General features: G+C 39.6%; 1 protein-coding gene across 1 annotated transcript; it reads right to left on the bottom strand.

The window, feature by feature from the left end:
* Window positions 1-1,036: 1,036 nt before the first annotated feature.
* On the bottom strand, window positions 1,037-4,881 carry MMP7 (matrix metallopeptidase 7). The gene is made up of 6 exons (XM_032207477.1): window positions 4,774-4,881; window positions 4,028-4,251; window positions 3,773-3,921; window positions 2,335-2,460; window positions 1,625-1,786; window positions 1,037-1,059 (listed from the first exon to the last, which is right to left on the bottom strand). Exons 1-6 carry the CDS (start codon window positions 4,879-4,881, stop codon window positions 1,037-1,039), a joined length of 792 nt encoding a protein of 263 aa, XP_032063368.1.
* Window positions 4,882-20,388: the final 15,507 nt, after the last annotated feature.

The following is a 20,388-nucleotide window of genomic DNA, read 5'->3' as shown; positions in this document are numbered from 1 at the left end:
AGTACTGTATTCACCTCTGGGACCCCCAACACAAGGACACAGAAGTATTAATACAAGTCCAGAAGAGGTCCATGAAGATGATCAAGGGGCTGCAGCACCTGTCCTACAAAGACAGGTTGAGGGAGTTGGGGTTGCTCAGCCTGGAGAAGAGAAAGCTCTAGGGAGACCTTACAGCAGCCTTCCAGTATTTAAAGGGGGCCTACACAAAAGCTAGGGAGAGTCTCATTTTCAGGAATTGTAGTGATTGGAGAAAGGGGAATGGCTTTAAACTAAAAGAGGGTAGGTTTAGATTAGATATAAGAAAGATATTCTTTTCTATGAGGGTGGTGAGGCCCTGGAACAGGTTGCCTAGAGAAGCTGTGGATGCTCCATCCCTGGAGGTGTTCAAGACCAGTTTGTATGGGCTTTTGAGCATCCTGGTCTGGTGTCCCTGCCCATGGCAGGGTGTTGGAACTGGGTGATTTTTAAGGTCCCTTCGAACCCAAACCACTCTATGATTCTATGAAGTTATTATTCATCTGTCTTCCTCTGTGATGGTGGTGTGTGAGAAGAAATGCTTGGGGCTACTGTGAGAGTATGGAAACCCTGTGTGACCCATCTTAGTGAGTCCTGGTGGGGCCCAGAGGATGGCTGTTGCTGAAGGCAGTGCTATAGTGTGAAGGACTCCTGTGTGGGAACTGGAAATGAGTCAGGACCAGGGTTCGTAGCTCTAGCAGCTCTAGCATACAGGCTATTTTGGTAGCTGCACCTCTATTCAGAAGGATATTTGCCTGCCTGTCTGTCTATTGCACATGTAGGAGCTATTTAATACACCACTGAAATGCCAGAAGAAAGCAAAACATTAAACAAGAGTATACAAGGTGTTTTTTTTTTTTTTTTTAATTTTTTTTTTTTTAATTGTCAGGTGAAATTGTATAAAGTATAAACAAATCTATGAAAAGTTCAGGATAGAAGGTGGCATTCAGAAGTTTACCACTTTAATTGGCCAGAGCATTAAAATTATCTGAATCCTTTTTTTTTTTTTGAAACACTTTCTTCAAGAGTTTGCTGGCTTGCTCCCTGTGGGAAAGAAACACAAAATATAGAGACTATGTTAGAAACAGACAAGGCAAACATCTATGTTTTATTCCTAGTGTTCCTCTAGCATGCCCTGAGAAAAATGGTGCCTAAAAAAAAATAACTCTGGCAAAAGGGGTCAATTGACCCATGGAGTCAATTCTAGTTAAGCCCCACTATTACTTCTGGGTAGTTTCTGCCTTAACTAAACCTTTCCATTGACTTGGTAAGTGGGACAGTAGCTCTTGTTTTCCTAGGGAACAATGCATTACTTAGCCTGTGGCCCCACTTGCTGAAACAGCTCATTTACAAAGCAAGGTCCCTCAGATGTGTTTGGCTATGCACAGGTGGTGCACCACGCTGCTGCACTGCTGCTCTGTCAGCTCTTGGTTGCAATGGGGACATGTTACAGAGGACACATAGTGGATGGAGTGTACAGGAATGTGTTTTTCCCAGGTTACTCCCCTTCTTTCTTTTGGCAGTGTGAGGAAGCCCTTGCAATCAGGGAGAACAGTGGAACCTATATACCAGTAGGTGTTATCTTGAAAATCAAATATTATGAATTTACCGTATAACTTCTGAATTCCTTGCCTATCGTCCTTTGAAAGTGTGAAGGTTTCTGGGTTCACATATGAGTAGAGAGGGTACATCAGAGCTCCACGGACATTTGAATGGGCGAGTCCCAAAGAATGGCCAAATTCATGAGCAGCAACAAGGAACAAATTAACTTCTGCACCATAAAAGCATAGAAAAGTATGTCAAGTTAGGACATTTCTTTTCAGCATACAAAGAGTTAAGCAGTAAGAGAATTTATGTCTTTCCTTGGTTTGTCCTTGGAATGAAACCTTGGTGTGCTGATCACTTATTAATCATTTACTACTGAACTTTCTCATTTAACTCTTAACATTTTAATCAAAATATTGTTTATCCTGTGCATACACATATAGACACCCTGAGTCTCTTACCAGCTCTGATTTTAGTCAGCCATACTCCTACCAGCAAGTCATAGGGCCTTTTCATACTTTATATAGAAAACAGACTATCATGGTCCTTATTTAGCCTTTGAAAAGTTCTTTAAAATCTGTACAGAACAGGCATTATATAAGTGCTTATGACAAGGAAGCAAAAGCACATCGGTAGTTGAAAAGAAGAAAAGAAATGTTGGTATCAAAATGGTACTGAATCATGAAATGTTATGGAAAGCATTTCCTATGACTGTGTTCTTGTGACATATACAATATTTGCCCTTCCCCCTTCATACACAAATGTGGGTTTTACCTTGATTGTACCTTGACCATCTTTCATCATCATCAAAATGAGCATCTCCACCTATCCCTTCTCCAGGTGCAAAGGCGTGAGCTAATGTGTTACCTCTTCCATCAAAAGGATATCCATCACCATGCTCTAAATTTGAAAAGAAAGAAATGTCACCAGATATCTCCAGCTCTAGTTCTTAAATTCAGCAGATTTTAGCATGTTGCTTGTTTCTCCTACTGTTTTTCATTACTATTCCTTGAAAAATAAAAATCCTATGATAACAACAAGGTTGTAAAAACAAGGAGCAAGGTTTTAGGAAACACTCTCCAAATTCATGACTTAAATTCAAGAATTAGACTTGATAATTGAAGTTTCTGAGACAGCTTCAGAGACAGCTGAGCCTTTGCCAGAAAAGTGTTTCTGAAGCAGCATTCAGGGATTATTTCAGAATAAAAACTTAATGCTTGACAACATTATAAGCACCTGAATGTTTCTATTGTTGGATGGTGCTATGCAACTTTAGTTCTAGACACTCACTTATACAGATTGTAGTTGAAGCCAATGATTTGGACTAGAATACCATGTAACTGAATATCTTAGTTCTTTTGTCCCTGGCCTTGTCGTAGGGTCTATTATCTACTGCTATCATCTGTGATTGATTGTGGGTTTGGGGGGACTTGAATGATGATTTGTGTCCTTTCCCCCAGAACACAGGATGGACCTTGATGCAGACCTAATACAGGCAAAGGAGACCCTAGTCCTAGTTCATGACAAGTGATTAATATCCATTTCTATCTTAGTTTGGCTGAGCTGAGTCATTTTGGGTTCCAGGTACAAGTAAAAGGTATGCCTACATTCATGTGTTATTATGGATCATGAGCTTCTGCAGTGACCCTGCCAGTCATCCCCTTTTACAATGCCCTAGCTTGCCCCTTTTTGCAGTCTTGGAGTGCAATAGCGGGGTTCCTTTTAGAATAAAATCAACCAGAAGATACTCTTTGGGGCCAAACCTAATGTACCCCAGCTTCCAAAGGTTTGGTCAGTCCAGAGAACCAGACTAGAGCTATTCCAAAGTAAAGCTGCCTGATCCTGCCTGACTCCAGCCTGTGGATGCTGATTCTTCAGCATCATCTGTTTTGCTCTGCAGACCTCTTCCCATTAGTTTGTACTCTTGTCAATGCAGACATACCCCCGAACATCTCAGTTTAGGTGTCTCAGACTGCAGCTGAATTCTGCCTCCATTTCACAGCTGTAACCCCTACGGGATTTTCTAATGTTTGCATGGGAGTAAAATTGATTTATGATATATAAAACTGATGGCATTATAAAAAGATGGTAAACTCTACAGAAATTAATAATAAATTTAAATGTATTGTTCTTTCTTAAACCTTTGGCTATAAAAATAGATTCTGCAAGTCAAAGCTATGGAGCACTGCATTTAAAAATGATGTAGTCTCACCACGACGTGCAAATCTGATCACGATGTCTGCATACCCCCAGGGAACTTTTTTGAACTTCAGTGGAGTCACATCACTCCATACCATAAAAGCCCTTCTAATTGCATCATCCACATGTTGTTGGGGTAGATCAGGTGTATAATTAACAATCCTGGCAGAAAAAGGAAACAGGAGAACAGCATTTAGTCTGTGAAGGAAGCCTGCATAGTTAAACACAAAATAACCCCTTTTGCCATAAAACCTGAAACATCACTAACTTGTATGTCAAAAGTTTCTTATTCCATCTTGGATTTCCAGGAAATGTTCTGTAATCTGCAATATCAGGGATTCCACATCTGGGTTGTTGAATTATTTTTTTTGTTTCTGCATTTAATTTTCCAGTTACAGTCAGGTGGAAAAACTTCTGCATTTCTTTAATCCTCTCCTCTAAGCTGAGTTTAGGGGCTCTATCAAGAATTGGAAAGAACTTATTGAGATATGCCTGGAAAAGGAAAAGGAAAATAAACATTAATATTTATATCTGTGATTTTTCAGTAACTGCATTTTACATTTGATTGAATTGTTTCATTGTCTTGCAGTCATAGCTAGTTTTAGTATTTTTTTCTTCCCATTTCAGTTTAACAAATGATGTTTTCTTTGTAGCATAGACTAACATACAAGAAAATAATTGTAATAGCAGCACAACACAGTAAGCAAGCAATTCTTTTAAATAAATGCAATTTATTCAACATTCAAATCAATCAGCCTCCAAAATAATATATAAAATATCATTGAGATATTTTTAAATGATGTGTTCCCCTTCATTTGACAGTTGGAACTTGGTCTCTTTTGCAAGTTAGACTTAGGGTATCTAAGTCAATCAGCAAATTTAAATAGTTTTATGTCACCTCTGCAAAAAACGTTGCAATGTAAGATAAGATAAACAGACAGGAAAGGAATGTAGAAATTAAATTAAAAATCAGGTTATTCATAATGCAGTTACATTGTCCCCCTAGTAACATACCTTTATAGTCTCTAAATCAGCATTGTTCCATAGTTCTGTGTTAAGTTGTATTGGAAAAGCAAAACTCTGAGGTAGGAGAATGGCAGCACAAAGAAGGAGGTATTGCATAGTCCCCAGCATTGGCAAGGACCCTTGCTACAGCAGAAAGTGTTTGACCTTCTGTCTCCCAAGACCACAGCTAAAATGCTTATATAGATCCTGTTAGCTCCATGCAGCAATCATGTACGTGACTCAGTTTTTGGTGGTGTTAATGTAATGGCATCACTATTCTAAGAAGTAAAGGAAGGCACGTTAAACAAATCTTCCCTTAGACTTCCCTGTTGATGTCATGTCACAACCAGCAGCCAACTTTGGCTCTCCCTTTTCATATTATTCCAGTAGTGAAATCACAGGGTCACAGGGAAGTTCACCCTCTGTAACTTCATCAATACAGTTACTGTGTAATCACTTCTTACTGTGCCTCTCTCAAAGTTCCTTATACACAAAGACATTTTGCAACATTTTGGTCAGACAACCTGGCTGTGTTAGTTGATGCTGGAGCAGAGATGAGATGGATGGGAGTGCTATCTCACTTTACAAGAACATGTGAAAGCCCACAGGAAAAAGAAAAGAGCTTACCCTAAGACATATATAGCCATCTTCTACCTCCAGCTGTACCAGTGCAATGTGTTGAAGGTTCATGGAGCACTGGTAGAGAAAACCAGAGGTGGGGAGGGCAGCTACAACCTCCCTGGTCCCCTGAGACCAACACTGGTCTCAGCTGCTTTCCACCAAAACCCACTGGAAGTGGCAGGTTTTGAGGGCTGGAAACACCAGTCCACAAGCAGGCTTGTGATTTTTTAATCAGGCTGTGTATTTTTGTGGCAGTGTTATCCTTAACCCAAGTGGAAAGGCACATCAATGGTAAAAGATTGTTACTGTTTCTTACAATAGGACAGCTAAAAGGGGAGTAGGTGAACATACATGTACATGGAAGAGTTTGTGAGCTACTGGCTTAAGTCCAATGCACTCCTGACTGATAATAAAGACTTCTGATTTCAGAGAGAAATGATCTATGCCAAAACACTATTGAATTATGCAGGAGAGAACTGCATTACACAGTAAGGTCTGAAATAGTTGTTAAAAGAATGGGGCTTCTACTTGATATTGGACCAGGGTCTGGGTGGCAGGTGAGATGAGGATGTGTTTAAGCTCCATGAGTCTTGTGATTAATTCCTCACATACATGAGTGGAATTTGAAGGCCTCAAAAGGCATTCCAAATGACAGACTACTAAACATCTCCTTTGTATCTTTAACTGGGCCATGGGCAAAGCTGAAAAGGAGAGTGTAAGTGCAAGAGTTTGTTGAGAAATTATAGACTTTATGCTCCATTTTATCTTCTAATGGATATCTGTCAACTCACCCCACTCTTTTTTTTCAAGAGAGTTTTTAAGTGAATGTGGGGCTTGAATTGAAACAAAAATAATTTATTGAGAGTAAACTCATTTTATTTGGGCTCAAAACCATTGGGAATCAATCTATTTTTGGGATGAAGATCAATATTAAAAAGAATAGAATGCTAATTTAAAGACTTTTCTGTGTGAATTTTGCACACTTTATGTTTTTGCCTTGGTTTTGAATGACGCAAACTGTTGTGGGTCAGGTAAAGCTAATTTACTGGCCAAATGTCATAATCACATCTTTTGCATTCAGCAGAGAACCTGTGCCTATGCCAGAGAATAGAGGAGTTTTAAGTAAGTCAGAAGAAACACTGTTAGAGACATTTAATAATTAATAGGAATAACTGTAGCCACAAATTGAAAATAAAAGTGTGTGTATATATATTTGATGTAAAGATCTATTAAGGAGGTTCACAAGATTGCCACAGAAATTTTTACACTGTGACATTTTGTGAGGTGAGTAACCCCGCTGTGAACAAGGATATTTCATGAAATGATGTCCTATGAGGAACCCATTGATGGGCACCAGTCTCTGCGGTCTGGGGAAAAAATAAATAAATATAGAAATCAAGACCTGAGCCTCCTTTGGACATGAGCACTTTTGTGCCCTGCTGTGGGATGAAAAAGTGAAGTAGAACTGAATGATTCAGTGGTGAATGATCATTGTTTCCTGGTCATTTGACTTGGACAGAAGGCTCAGCTGGACTCTGGCCAACCTGAATGTGGCCAACAGTGGAGTTAGTGCAGGTCAAGAGTTGCTAAATTGTCTTTGTGAATGCATTGGATCTGGCTGGGGTGGAGCTAGCTTTCTTTATAGCAGCCTGCATGGTACAGTGTTTGGATTTGTGGCTATAAGTGTTGATAACACATCAGGCTTTTGAGTATTGGTGAACAGTGGTTGCACAGGGTCAAGGTTTTCATTGAATAGACTGGGGGTGGACAAAAAGCTGGTAGAGGATGTAGCCAGGACAGCTGACCTGAATTTGTCAAAAGGATGTTCTCTATGATAGAGTGCCATGCTCAGAAATAAAACTGGGCTGCTGGGAGAAGAAGGTGGAAATGGAAGTTGTATTTTGAGGTAGTCATTTCATGGAGACTGGCCGGATATCAATCTGCTTGTGAGAAGTAGTGAGTGATTGCCTTTGCATCATATTTTCTTTTTTCTTCTGATTTCTTCACTTTATCTCCATCCATGATTTTTTTTTTTTTTTTTTTTTTTTGCATTTACCTTCCTAATCTCTCACCCTTCCCATTGTGGGTGGGGAGTGAGCAAGCGGCTGTGTGGTGATTACCTGCTGCCTGTGGTCAACCCACCATAGTAAATACCATGGAAAACAAATGGTCAAAAATTCCTGGGAAATGTTTTGTTTGGGTCACTTGTGAATTATGCAATATTGTATTTAAGCTCCAACCAAACCGGATAGACCTGGGCTCTTAAGGTCTCTAGGACAATCAATACCTTTTGTTCCGGTTATTTAATTTGACTTAAAAAATAATAATAATAAAAAAAATCAGACTTGGCATATCTTTGACTTGGCTAATTTATTTATTTATTTATTTATTTATTTTTCTTCAGTTTCTCAGTTTCTCAGGACTAAGCCCAGTGAGGCCCAATCTGCATGTAGAACCTTGCCATTATTTTTCCACAAACCATCTTTCATTCTCCTCATCTCATCTTTGCATGGCACACTCCTTTTAGATGCAAAATTGCCTCTGAGCAACACAAATCTGGAGCTCACTCATGGTTATTATTAGCCATTTTTCTTGGCTAAGTCTACGCTGCAGAGGGTGTCTCATCTCCATGGCTTCTGCACTCCATTTCCATGTATTTCACCCCTGAGGGGCATCTCTTCAATGGAGTCCCCTGAGACAGGGAAACCAGGGCTACATATCCCTTTTCTGTGAAAGTAAAGCACTCCAGTCACTGCTGAGGCCTCTCAGCAGCATGCCAGCCCATTTCTGGAGAGAGGAAACCCGGTTCTTCCATTCTGTTTGTCTGACTCAACATGCATTGAGCTATTTCCCAGCAGGATATACCTGATGCCCTGCTGCTTTAGGGGAAGAAAGGTCTGAGGAAGGGATTAGAGGTTTGTGTGCAGCACAAACAGTGTGATAAGAACTAACAGACTTAGGTTACTAGTAATTAAGCAATCAGGCTTAACATATCTCGACTTGTTGATTTACCATCATATGGCTGTTTAGAATTAACTTTGCAATTAATGACTTTGTATTTAGAATATTTTGACTGGGTCATCATGTGGGAAAATGATGCAAATGTAGAGAAAAGATTTTACAATAATCACCTTGAGCAATAAACCACAAGGGAGATAGCTTTCCTGTGAATGTTACATTCACTTGTGAGGTTTGACATCTTACCTTGTTGTATTTGTCTGCTTCTCTGGTCAATGCCATGGATAAAGAATATCTTTCGTATGGGTAAAAGAGATATATGGATCTCTTAAAAAAATCCATATAATAATATTCATCATTCACTTTAAATTTAAGTCATAAGATAAAACCTTTGGGTGCATGTAGTCTTTCCTTCCTCCAGAAGCCTTCATACAGGACAGAGAGAAGGGAAGAGGGCAGGTGGTCAGTCAGCTGCATCCCGCTGCAGTATGCAAATCTTGCTGGCACAGGAGCAGGGGCACCTGCTAGAATCACCTTTCATTTGTGAATTACCTTTTTGTAGCTCTTCCCACCCATTTGTAAGTCTGGCTTAACACTGTCTTTAAAGGACTGGGTCAAGATGCAATTTAAAGCCTTGCAATTTAAAGTCTTGTCTTAACAAAACTGTATCCCTTCATGCAGGAAACCTTTAATTTCATACTTGGCTCAAGGTAACCTCAGGTTTCTGGTAATGCGGCAGCAAATCTCTGTGATAAGTGGCAGAGTCTCATTCAAAACAAACTGAGACTGGTCATGTAGTGGTGCTGCAAGGACAGGCAGACCCTTATTACTCTCTCGCTGCTGTAGCAGCATGGAAAGGCTGGTTGCATGGAAATGCTGCACTGAGTTTGTCAACACTAAAAGTTACCCAAAATAAGGAGCAATCTGAGGCAGTCCTGACTCACCCTGAGGATCTGCACATGTCCATACCTGCAGGGACAGCACAATGAGTTTGGGTTTCGGTGATGACAGAGACTGGGTTTTGAAAGGCATAGTAGGCACAGAAAGACAAGCTCTTGTATCTTGACCTGTGCTGAGCATGGATGATTTCTATAGGTCTCTGGAATATAAGTAAAACCCCAAACTCTGCATTTAACATAATTTGCAAAATCCTGTTTCTAGCATGAAAATAAACCACCCCTCAGAGAGGCTACAGACTTCATTGAGATAAAATGAAGCAGTAAAGCAATTCCAGAAGAATTACAGACATACCACTGGGGTTTTATGCTCTAGAATAAAATGTGTGAGACTGTGTACATCATCTAAATTGAGAGGGATAGAACTGAGAAAAAAAAGGATGGTGAAAAAATAAAACCCAACCATATGTGAATGCGTTGGTATTTTTTTTTTATAACTTTTTTTTTTTTTTTATTCACTAGAATTTGTCAGATATGACCATGTTATTGTCTTTGTTCAAATGATGACAAATTCATGACACTAATTTATGTCTGGAAAGCTGACAGCCTGCTGGTCAGGCAGCTCCTGGGTTTGGGCTGGGTCCTTCTATTCTCCTGTCTGATTTCCAATAATTGAGTGTAAGGACAATAATGTCAGCTTCTTAATAAACTTCATTATACTACTAAGATTTTCTTTCACCAAAATTGTCCTCCCTGAAGCAGCGTTGCAGCATTTGTTTCACACAAAGCAAGTTATACTGAGCTTTCTAGAATGGTGCATTTTGACCTTGGCATCATTAAAAAGCAACACAAGCATTAAAAAGCTGCACAACCAAATAAGGGCTGTTTGCACTCGAGTGGAGAAGAATGAGTCACAAAGCAGTCTTGCTAACTTTAGCACAGTTATTCATGTAGCTGCTTACCAGCCTTAGCGGTTGCTTAACCAGGCTGCACGTGACTAACCAAATCAGAAACACATGGAAAAGAGAGAGAAGAAATTTTAGAAAGTCAGTGATGTCTGTTCAACCACATACCAACAAGAAGTGCTGAGTTGGCTTATTATTATAATAAAAATATATTTTTTTTCTGATTCCTCTTAAGCATAGTCACATTCCTTAGGGGGACTATATTCTTCCGCTGGGTTTTACACATACTGTCTGTTTTGCAGCAGCATCAAAGTCCCACACCTGTGAGGAGAGAGTAACCCTGAGGCTGGAATTCAAGCTGATGTTTGTTTATGTCTGAATCCTTTAAGACTCTTTGGACTTAGCCATGGGAGTCCACATGGGTGTGCAGAAGCTCCAACAGGCATGGCAGAAAGCCAGCATGAATGAACAGGCAACTCCTGAGAGAGCTCAAATGCAAAAAAAGGAGACTCACAGAAGATAAGCATGGGGATGGGCTACCTGGGAGAGGTATAAACATTTTGTCTGGGCATGCAGGGGTGGATTTAGAAAAAATAGAACTCAGCTGGAATTTAAAATTGTGGTAGATGTGAAGGGCAACAAATACACTGGCAGCAAAGGGAAGACTAATGAATCTGTGGTTGCACAACTCGGTGGCTCAGGGAAACTAATGACTAAGGACATGAAAAAGGTTGAAGTACTTAAGGCTGTCTTTTCATCTGTTTTCAGTGTACAGCCTGGTGCTTCACAGGCCCTGGAGGCTGTTGGCAGTGTGGCAATGGGGACAGAGTATCACCTTTGCTATAGGCAGTCAGGGACTACTTAAGCAAACTGGGCATACACAAGTCCATGGGCCCAAATGGGGTTCACCTGCAGGAGCTAAAGGAAATAGCTCTTTTTTTGGTCTAGAGGACCTCTGGTCATCCTTTCCAAATTAATTTCTTTTTTGTGATTTTAATAATTTATCTCAGTGAAATCTGTAATGTGGAATATTTCTCTGTTGGAAAGCTGAGTTGATAAACTGGTATGGTAAGCTTCTCCAGTAGAAAAGTATACCACAAGGATAAACATCAAAAGATATCACTGCTGCTCTCAGAGACTGCTTCATGTGCGGAAGCTTCTTAGATTTTTTTTTTTTTTTTAATTGAACCAAAAGTAGTTTACCTGAATAGATAGAGATGTCCAGATTAAATTTTTGGTTTAAAAAAGGCTTGTCAAACTTGTGGTCACTTTTTTGGTTTACATTAAAGTACTTTGAAGGTGACGAAATTATCCATTTTGAGACTTTTTGAGTAAAAAAAATTCTTTTTTTATTTTTTCAGTTTAAACAAATATTCACTTCAAAGTTTGATTGCTCATGACAAAAAGAAATACAGAACGTAAAAGCCAAAGTAAGCTATTTTAGTTAACCACATTTAAAATATTTTTAAAATTCGAGTTCTCATGATAATATAAGATTTTGACTTTAACAATTAAACTTTTAAGAGACAACCATTTTTGAATAAAATTGAGAGAATTTAGGTAGAAGCTAACATATTGGATTTATGTGGCGAAGTTTTGGTGTCAGGGCATCAGTGGGGTTGGCTTCTGTGAACAGAGCCCAGCAGCTGCCCCATGTCAGATCAGAGCCAGCTCTGGACAGCTCCAAAAGGGACCTGCTGCTGGCCAGAGCCGAGCCATGAGTGATGCTGTTTGGGCCTCTGGGAGAGCAATTGAAGAGAGGGGAAATCTGCTGTGCTACAGCAGCCGGGGGAGATGGGAGAGAGCTGAGAGAGCAGTATTCCTGCAACCCCCAAAGTGAATGCAGCAGGAGGGCAGGAGGTGCTTCAGGCATGCAGCACAAGTTCCCCTGCAGCCCATGAAGAGGCCCCTGGTGGAGCAGGCTGTCCCCCTACAGCCTGTGGAAGACCATGCCAGAGCAGATCTCCACAATACAGCCCATGGAGGACACCATGCCACAGCAGGTGGATGTGTCCTGAAGGAAGTTGCCACGTGCAGAGAGGAGACCATGCTGGAGCAGGAGGCCTGGCAGGGCCTGTGGAGAACCCATAATTGGAATAGTTTGTGAAGAAATGTAGCAGGTGGGAAGCACCCATGTGGGAGCAGTTGGTGAAAGACTGTATCCTGTATGAGGGGGCAGGAGAACAGTGTGAGGAGGAAGGAACAGACAAAATTGTTATGAACTGACCACATCCCCTTGCACCCGTTGGGTGGGGGAGAAGAGATAGAAGAGTCAGGAGTGAAAGAGTTTAATAGAGCCTGGGAAGAAGAGGTGGGTGGGGAGAAGGTGGTTTTGGTGTTGTCTTTGTTTCTCGCCTTCCTACTCTATTTTTTATTAGCAATAAATAAAATTAATCTTCCCCAAGTTGAGTCTGTGATGGTAATTGATAAGTAATCTCTCTGTCTTTGTCTTGACCCACAACATTTTTCATCATATTTTCTCCCCTGTCCTCTTGAGGACAAGGAGTGCGAGACCAGCTGGGTTGGCTTCTGGTAGCCAGCTAAGGACAAGGCACCAACTAGAGAACTTTCAGGCTGAAAGAAGGGGGAATTCCACACCACAATTCAGTCACTACCAAAAGTCTGCCTGCCTACACTCTTTCCAGGCACTGAAATCTATGTCTATATTAAGGAATAAAGTAGATGTGGAAGGTGAAATAATGGGTGCTGAGGCTTGGGCATTCATTTGGGAAGGGGATACTCCAGACCAATTAAGGTTTGGTCCAGTGGACTGAGCATCTGCCAGCAAGTTAATGTACTTTTTGGCTCAGTACCATCCCAAAGGGACCAAATTTGCTCACATCCGTCTGCTCCCAGTGTGAACACAAGTGTAAAGAATGGAGATGATCAGGGAACTGGTTTCAAAGCACAGGCCTTGTCTGGAGTGAAACACTACCAGGGTGAAGCACACCCATCATTCCTGGCCCTTCAAAATCAAGTTAACGTCACTACATTTTCTCCAGAAACAATTGCAATTGCCAGGTGATTATCACTGGACACAGGTCAGGAACAAAAGGCTGCTGTGTATTTTAATCCTTTATGTTTCTTTACTTTAATGTGTAACAAAGGAAGATTACACATTAAAGGAAGACTCTCCTTAGTCTTGGTTCTGTGTCCCAGAACTTTATTGTAGCCTCATAGTTTGCATTTTTACATAATACAAATTTACATTTTTATGGAAGGCGGAAACTAGTTTAGTTAACCTGCCTGGTGAATAGAAAATAATGAAGTATTTTGCTACAAATCAACAGCTACAGTTATAATTAATTTATTAAAAGCTACAGTTAGAATTAGTTTATCACAGTGAGAAGTCTGAACATGACCTGCCCCAGCCTGACTTTACTCTGGGTTGCTCTGGAGGTAGTTGTCATTTACTGCTCTAAATAGGGCACAAGGAATTTGACTCCACCACACTAACAGATCAGTGACCATACCATGACAAGAAGACCAAAAAAGCAGTCCACTATACAATTCCCACACAGATGTTTTTTCTGTCATTTGCAATTAGTTTAAATTAATCATAGGTGTACAGTGAAGTCACAGGTGTTGTGCCAGAAAGGTGTCCTCTATTGAGCTCACAACAGAAGGACGTTAGCCTGTGCGTGCTGCTGTAGGTATTATACTGAGAATTGCGATGGCTCCCAAAACTCTGAGAAAAAAAAAGTACTCACTTCAATGATGTGAATGTTCCTGCTAAGAAAGGACTTTTTTTCTTGTGGTTAATATGGACAATAGTGCCAGGTCTTAAATGAATGGATACATCTTGCACTTACTGACACCAGTGTTTTTGGAGTTATTAGTCTTCATTACACAACATCACTCATTGCCTTATTATTGCAGTTCCTTGAGAAAAAAATGAAATCTTCATATTGTTCAGCTTTCATTCAGGACGTGTGACTGCAACCACTGAGGTCACTTAAATCAATTACAAGTGAGTAGTGTTAAATTCTGTGAAACTCTGTCCCTGTTTGCCATACCTGTTCCGAGGTTTCAGAAAAGCCCAGCCTATGTCTGCGAGAATGAAAGCTGCAGCAGATCATAAGACAGCTGTCTACATCACTGCCGCTACCGTCTTTTGAACAATACCAAAGAAAATAAAATTCAGCTTTCATTTTACTATTATTACTGTGGGATGGGAGAAGATTCAGACTAGGGTTAGTAGTTATTTGCCAGATTAATCTCTCTGGCAGCTAAACCTGCTCTTGAATGTATGACCAAGATCAGAAAAAGTTTTTGGATTCATAGAACTGGGATCTGAGAGACCTGCTTTCTCAAATCTACATATCTGCTCTAGTTTGACAAGGAGCAAAACTTGTGGTAAGTCAGAACCATGTTTATGCCTTTTGCCAGAATTCTGAGTTTTCTTGGAAATATACAACATTCTAAATACTTAGTACAACCTGTTCTCAAGTTATGCTTACCTTGCTAACAGAACATAGACCATAACGTCATTACTGTGCTCTAGAGTGAATGAGAATAGACAAGCAATGCACACAGCTTAGCTGGGCTAGATTTGTTAAATCTGCAGACTGTGATGTACTTACAGATTGTGTGTTGTAAGACTAGACCTTTAATTAGACTATACAGCTTCTAGCTTCTTGTCCTTACACATGGATTTCTTTCATGTAACATAAAAGAAAAAAAATAAGTTAACTTTTAATGCTTATAGAGTACAACCCCGTGGGACTCAGAAAAAGATAACTTTAAATAATAGATATCTGGTATAAAATCACTGTAACAGAAAATGAGACATATGAAGCAATTACTATTCTGACAGAAGTGCCATGCAGTAATTTTATAACAAGTGGAAAAGAAAGTGTAGTAGAAAGTAGGAAAGAAAGCAAACATGGACTTAGAACACACATGCTTTTTACCCAGCCTCTAGCTTTACCAAAGATACTGTCACATTTTTCCCTTTCCCATGACCCCAGTCCTTTTTCCAAAAGAGAGGCACATTGGCTTGTGGCACTTTTCTCAAGCCTTCCTTGAGAAGAATAAGTAACACCAGGCAGAGAACCAAGCAGACTTCCTTATTATTAGCTGGTACTGCTGCACCACTCTGAGCCATAACACAGACCAATTAACTCAAGATTGCATCAGATCTAGACAACACACTAAAATATGGCTTAGAACTTCAGCCTTGTGTCCTGGTTTTGTTTGGGATAGAGTTATTTTTCTTCCTAGTAGCTGGTATGGTGCTGTGGTTTGGATTCAGGAATAATGCTGATAACAAAGGGATGTTTTAGTTGCTGCAGAGCAATGCTCACAGAGCCAAGGACTGTTCAGCTCCTGGTCCTGCCCTGCCAGCGAGGTACCTGGGGGTGCACAAGGAGCTGGGAGGAGACACAGCCAGGAGGTGGCCCAGACTGACCAAAAGGATGTCCCATACATGGCATTGTGCTCAGCAACAAAAGCTGGGTAATTTGGCTGGGGAGGGCTGCCATTGCTCAGGGACTGGCTTGGTGGGTGGTGAGTAATTGCATTGTACAACACTTGCTTTGTTTATTTTTATTTTTATTATTATTATTATTATTATTATTATTATTATTATTATTATTACTATTATTACTATTATTATTCTGTACCATCCCCCTGTATCCAGTCCAGTCCTGGGGCCCTGTGTAAAAGAGGGACATAGACATACTGTAAAGGGCCACCAAGCTGATGAAGGGACTGGAGCATCTCTCCTGTGACGAAAGGCTGAGAGCTGGGACTGCTCAGCCTGGAGAAGAGGAGGCTTCGGGAGATCTCGTCAATGTCTATAAATACCTGAAGGGAGGGTGGAAAGGAGATGGAGCCAGGCTCTTGTCAGTGGTGCCCAGTGCTAGGACAGGAGGCAATGGGCACAGCCGGGCACACAGGATGCTCCCTCTGAGCACCAGACGGCAACTCTGTGCTGTGCAGGTGATGGAGCCCTGGCACAGGCTGCCCAGAAAGCTTATGTATTCTCCTCTTTGAAGATCCTCAAAAGCATCCTGGACATGGGCAAGCTGGTGCAGGTGTCCCTTTTTGAGCAAATGACCTTCAGAGGTCTGTGATTCTGTAACTTAGAGATTAGATTCTGTGATTCTGAGATAGCTAAAGTTGCACAGATGAAGGTGTACTGAATTGTCTTTAAAGGGCAACCACAGAAATAGAAGCCATACTGTATATTAACCTAATTCAGTGTTTATGAGGTGCTTGAAATATCAAGTATTATTAAATCCAAAATTATAGCAATAAATTAACCTGTGACTGCTGTAGAGAGAGGAAAATGACGGACAAATCCTACAGCAAATCTGTCCTTAAAAAGAGTTGCTGGAGTCATGTGAGGTGTGTGGAAGTTTGGTATGGTTGACCAAATCATTTGAACATTGTAGAATGAGGGAAGAGGTCACAAAACAATAATATGCATTTTTTTTAGATCTCAAGAAATCTAATTTTAGTAAGTTGAGTAATAAAACATGAAATGTGGCAACACTGCTTTGAGACAAAGACTGGCAAAGCAACTTGCAACATTCACTTCCCTCATGGGATCACATTGTCCTTTACAGGCTCAGCCCCGGTGCATGCCGTGGTTGCTGATCTTCCAGAGCAGAGATAGAGTCCTTGGAGAAGTCAGTGTAGTACCAGTCATCCTCTTCCTCAGTGCTTTGGTTTAACTTGGTATTATGGTTTCAACAGCTGCTCTTATCCAATGCTGAAGGCCTGTTGTGAGAGTTATAGAAAATGCTTTAAATGACCAGGTATGATTAATATTAGACCTAACTAAGCTACCACATTTTAACAAAGACCTAGCCAAGTTCTGTCTGGCCATGTTATTAAAAATTGGGATGATTTGTACTAGTATCTCATTCAAAGTGCTTAGTTTTATTTTCTTAGAAACACATGTGAATTCTTCTTATTCCTCTACATAGAGCTGGAAACAGGGTTTCCATTTCATCATCCTGCACAGAGTAACTCAAGGGAAGCTGAACAGCATGGAGGGCAGTGGTTGTTTTTCTGAGGTTTGGTTAATAAACTATTGCTTAATATATCTCTATTTGGAATAAATACATGGACATATCAGTTCTTAGTAGGCTTCACAGACAAAAGAATATATAATATATATTTTTAAAATAGTGTTTTTAAACAGTGGAGTTGGGAAACAAAACCAGCTATCAATTTTTAACTAAGCATGTGAAGTACAGGTGTTGTGCAATGAAAACTTCTGGAATTTACAGGTGCACATTAAAGCAGACTGAGATATGCATTTAAGTTTGATCTTCAAGACATGAATAAAAAAGGATGCAGTTTATAAAGGAGTTTAAATGCTGTGTCTGTGGTTGAATATTTCTCATTACCATGCAGAATGAGGAATTGCTTAACAGTTGATCACAAGTTTAAAAATGTTTTCATCTTTTGAAGAAGACAAACATCATCCAGGAAGTTAAACAAATGAAATCATCATTCTGCTCCATAAGGTTCTGATAAGTCTCCGAAGAAAGGTTCAAGTACAGTTTTGTGCACCATGCATCTAGAAAGGCGGAGACCAGCTGAAGAGAGCACAGAGGTGAGCCACAGGAATGCTATTTAAAACATATCCTACATGGAAATGTGTAAGGCAGTGGGATCGCTAAGTCTAGAGGCGAGGATTGAAGAAAGATGTGACACCACTCCACAAATACATGGGTTGTACTGGCAAAGGGGAAAGAAGGAGGGAAGTTTTCTTGCTTTCTGCTGTGAAAAGTTAGGATAAGTGCTCTAATGCCAGGGTAGTTGAGTGGTGCAGCAGAGTACATGGTGAGACTTTAAATCTCCATTCCTGGAAACATTTAAGAAAAACAGGTTAAAAGACATTAGTCACTTACCTACTACTCTCCTTGGAGTTTTGGAACCAAGTGCACATTGGGTTTTAGGAATATGGAATGACAACCAGAATTCTGAGTCTCTGAGCTTTAGATTTGTGGTACAAAATGAAATGAAACATTTTACAGGTACCAACTCATTTGAACAATTATACATTCCCTGCATTATATTCTTGCAATGCTGTAGATGCTAGTATACTGAAATATAAGTATACTTACATGAATACACACATGCTCAAAGCTGCATGCATGCAAAGGAGTGCTCAGCACTGACAATGCCTTTTTGATGCCTCTGAACATCAACATCCAAACAGGACTTTTTCCTACTTATAGTTGCTTGCATGTTCTTCAGAGTCAGTAAACTGGTAAGTGAAATATAGGAAAAAAACCTTAATCTAGCGTTACTTGCTTACAGTTCCTATAAATAATGTGTAAAACAATAAACTTTGCTGAAGTTAAGAAAATAATGGGTGTGCTATACCATGGCAAGTATTGATTATCTTGACCACAGACCAAAGTGAAGGCAATATAAAAGGCTGAGGAGCATCTGTTTTGATCCTCTGTGCTCTGTAAAAATGGCTGTAGTATGCCAGTGGTCTCAGCAAGCTCTGCTTGTCATTTTATGACCCTAGAACTGCTGTAAAATAACCATGAAAGTAATTTAAAGGTTGTATTGATAGCTGTCTGTTGGAATCACTTGGTATATTCAGCAAAGTCAAGAGTACATGTGAAAAAACACTACATTTAAAACTTTTTTGTGGCTTAACAAAGGAAAGTTACATTTACCACACATCTCCTATTTCAAATGCTGCATTTTCAGCAGTTTTAATCAATGGGAAAAGTTTTCAGGTTTTGTGAAGTTCATCAAAGAAATAAAAATGTGTATATCTTTTTTTTTTTTTAAATATATATATAAATGAACTTTATCAGAATCTCATGAAAACAACTGACAGCATAGAGAAGGTATGGGTGGGAATAAATCATCTGGCTTTTGTTCCTATTGGATGCTTATGGTAATGTAAATATCATCAATATGTGTAAGTATGAATTTACTCACAGAAATATATACCCTTTCTCTGTTTTAGTCACCTCTGAGTTTTATGCAAAATTATAGTGTTCAACACAGAAAGATACACAAGAATAGTGACGGATAGAGTTTTGCTGCAGACTGAGAATGACCTGTGGAGAATTTATCTATTTAGGTCTGCAATTTAGTAACTGGTGAATGCTTCAAACATTTAGGTGGCAATCTAGGGCTTAGAAAATGGTTTTGGATAACTAAGTGTTGCATACTGTGAAAATAAACTTTTACATATCTTGAGAAAAAGATCATTTCCAAAAATAGTCAAATGTTATGAAGTAGCTTTGTTTCTCAGTTTTCTTCTCTGGAGAAACTGGAAAATTTTAAAAACAAAGAATTTAAACTAAAGTATAACCTGCTAGTGTTTTTTTTTTTTTTTTTCACAATCAGGGACATAAGTTTTTCTTCATTCTTTTTACCCAGAGACAGATTTTGGAATATATTGTCTCATTTTCAAGGCTGTGTTCTCTAAGGAATACTTACACCTGCAAAGCATATGTAATAAACAAGGCATGACACTGAATTAATCTATATTTCTAACATGTGTTACAGAAAAGCAACACAATTCTTGAATGTGCTTTACTCATCATATAAAGATGATCCCATTTAATCTTAAAATAAAACTTGGAGACCATTAGAATATAAATTGTATAATCAGTCTGCTCTTTTGCTTGAAAGCATCCGTGCCTTCAGGGTTTAAATACTGAAATAAAATGTTCAAAAGAGATATTTACCAAGCAAATACACAATTAAGCAATGTGTCCAGGTCAAGGAAGCCTTGCTTAAAAGCTCATTGTCATTAACTATGCCATTGCAGGAGCTATAAGGAATATTGAAAAAATGCTAACCCAGTGCTATGGACTATGATCCACTTTACTCTCTCACTGGCTGCAAGGATGAATGAAGATCCCTCAAAAACTACCAGCAGTAATAGGTCTGCGTGCAGTGTCATTTAATGGACCATCACAGTTCTGGATTTACCAACCTGTGTGACTCAAGTACTGAAATGTTAAACCATTCTTGCCTCTCTTGCTCCCGCCATCACCGCCATTCAAAAGATGGCTGTTTTGTATTTTGTACACACTTTAAATTTATTATTTATTTATTTTTCACTGAAGCCAAATACTTCCAATGAAAAAAGCCCTTACTTACATATTTAGGGAAAGTGTGCACATATTTGAAAACACTGCATTGCCCCTCACTTCTCTAAATCCTGAAATGGAACCAAAATGCTTGGATTTGTTCCAGAATACTGCAGAGTGACAAGTAATAAGAGCTGAAAATTTTCTATGCTATGA

Source organism: Aythya fuligula, chromosome 1 (assembly GCF_009819795.1).
Source record: "Aythya fuligula isolate bAytFul2 chromosome 1, bAytFul2.pri, whole genome shotgun sequence".
NCBI classification, from domain to species: Eukaryota; Metazoa; Chordata; class Aves; order Anseriformes; family Anatidae; genus Aythya; species Aythya fuligula.
Note: the sequence above shows the minus strand (reverse complement) of the source record. Positions and strands in the feature narration are given on the sequence as shown.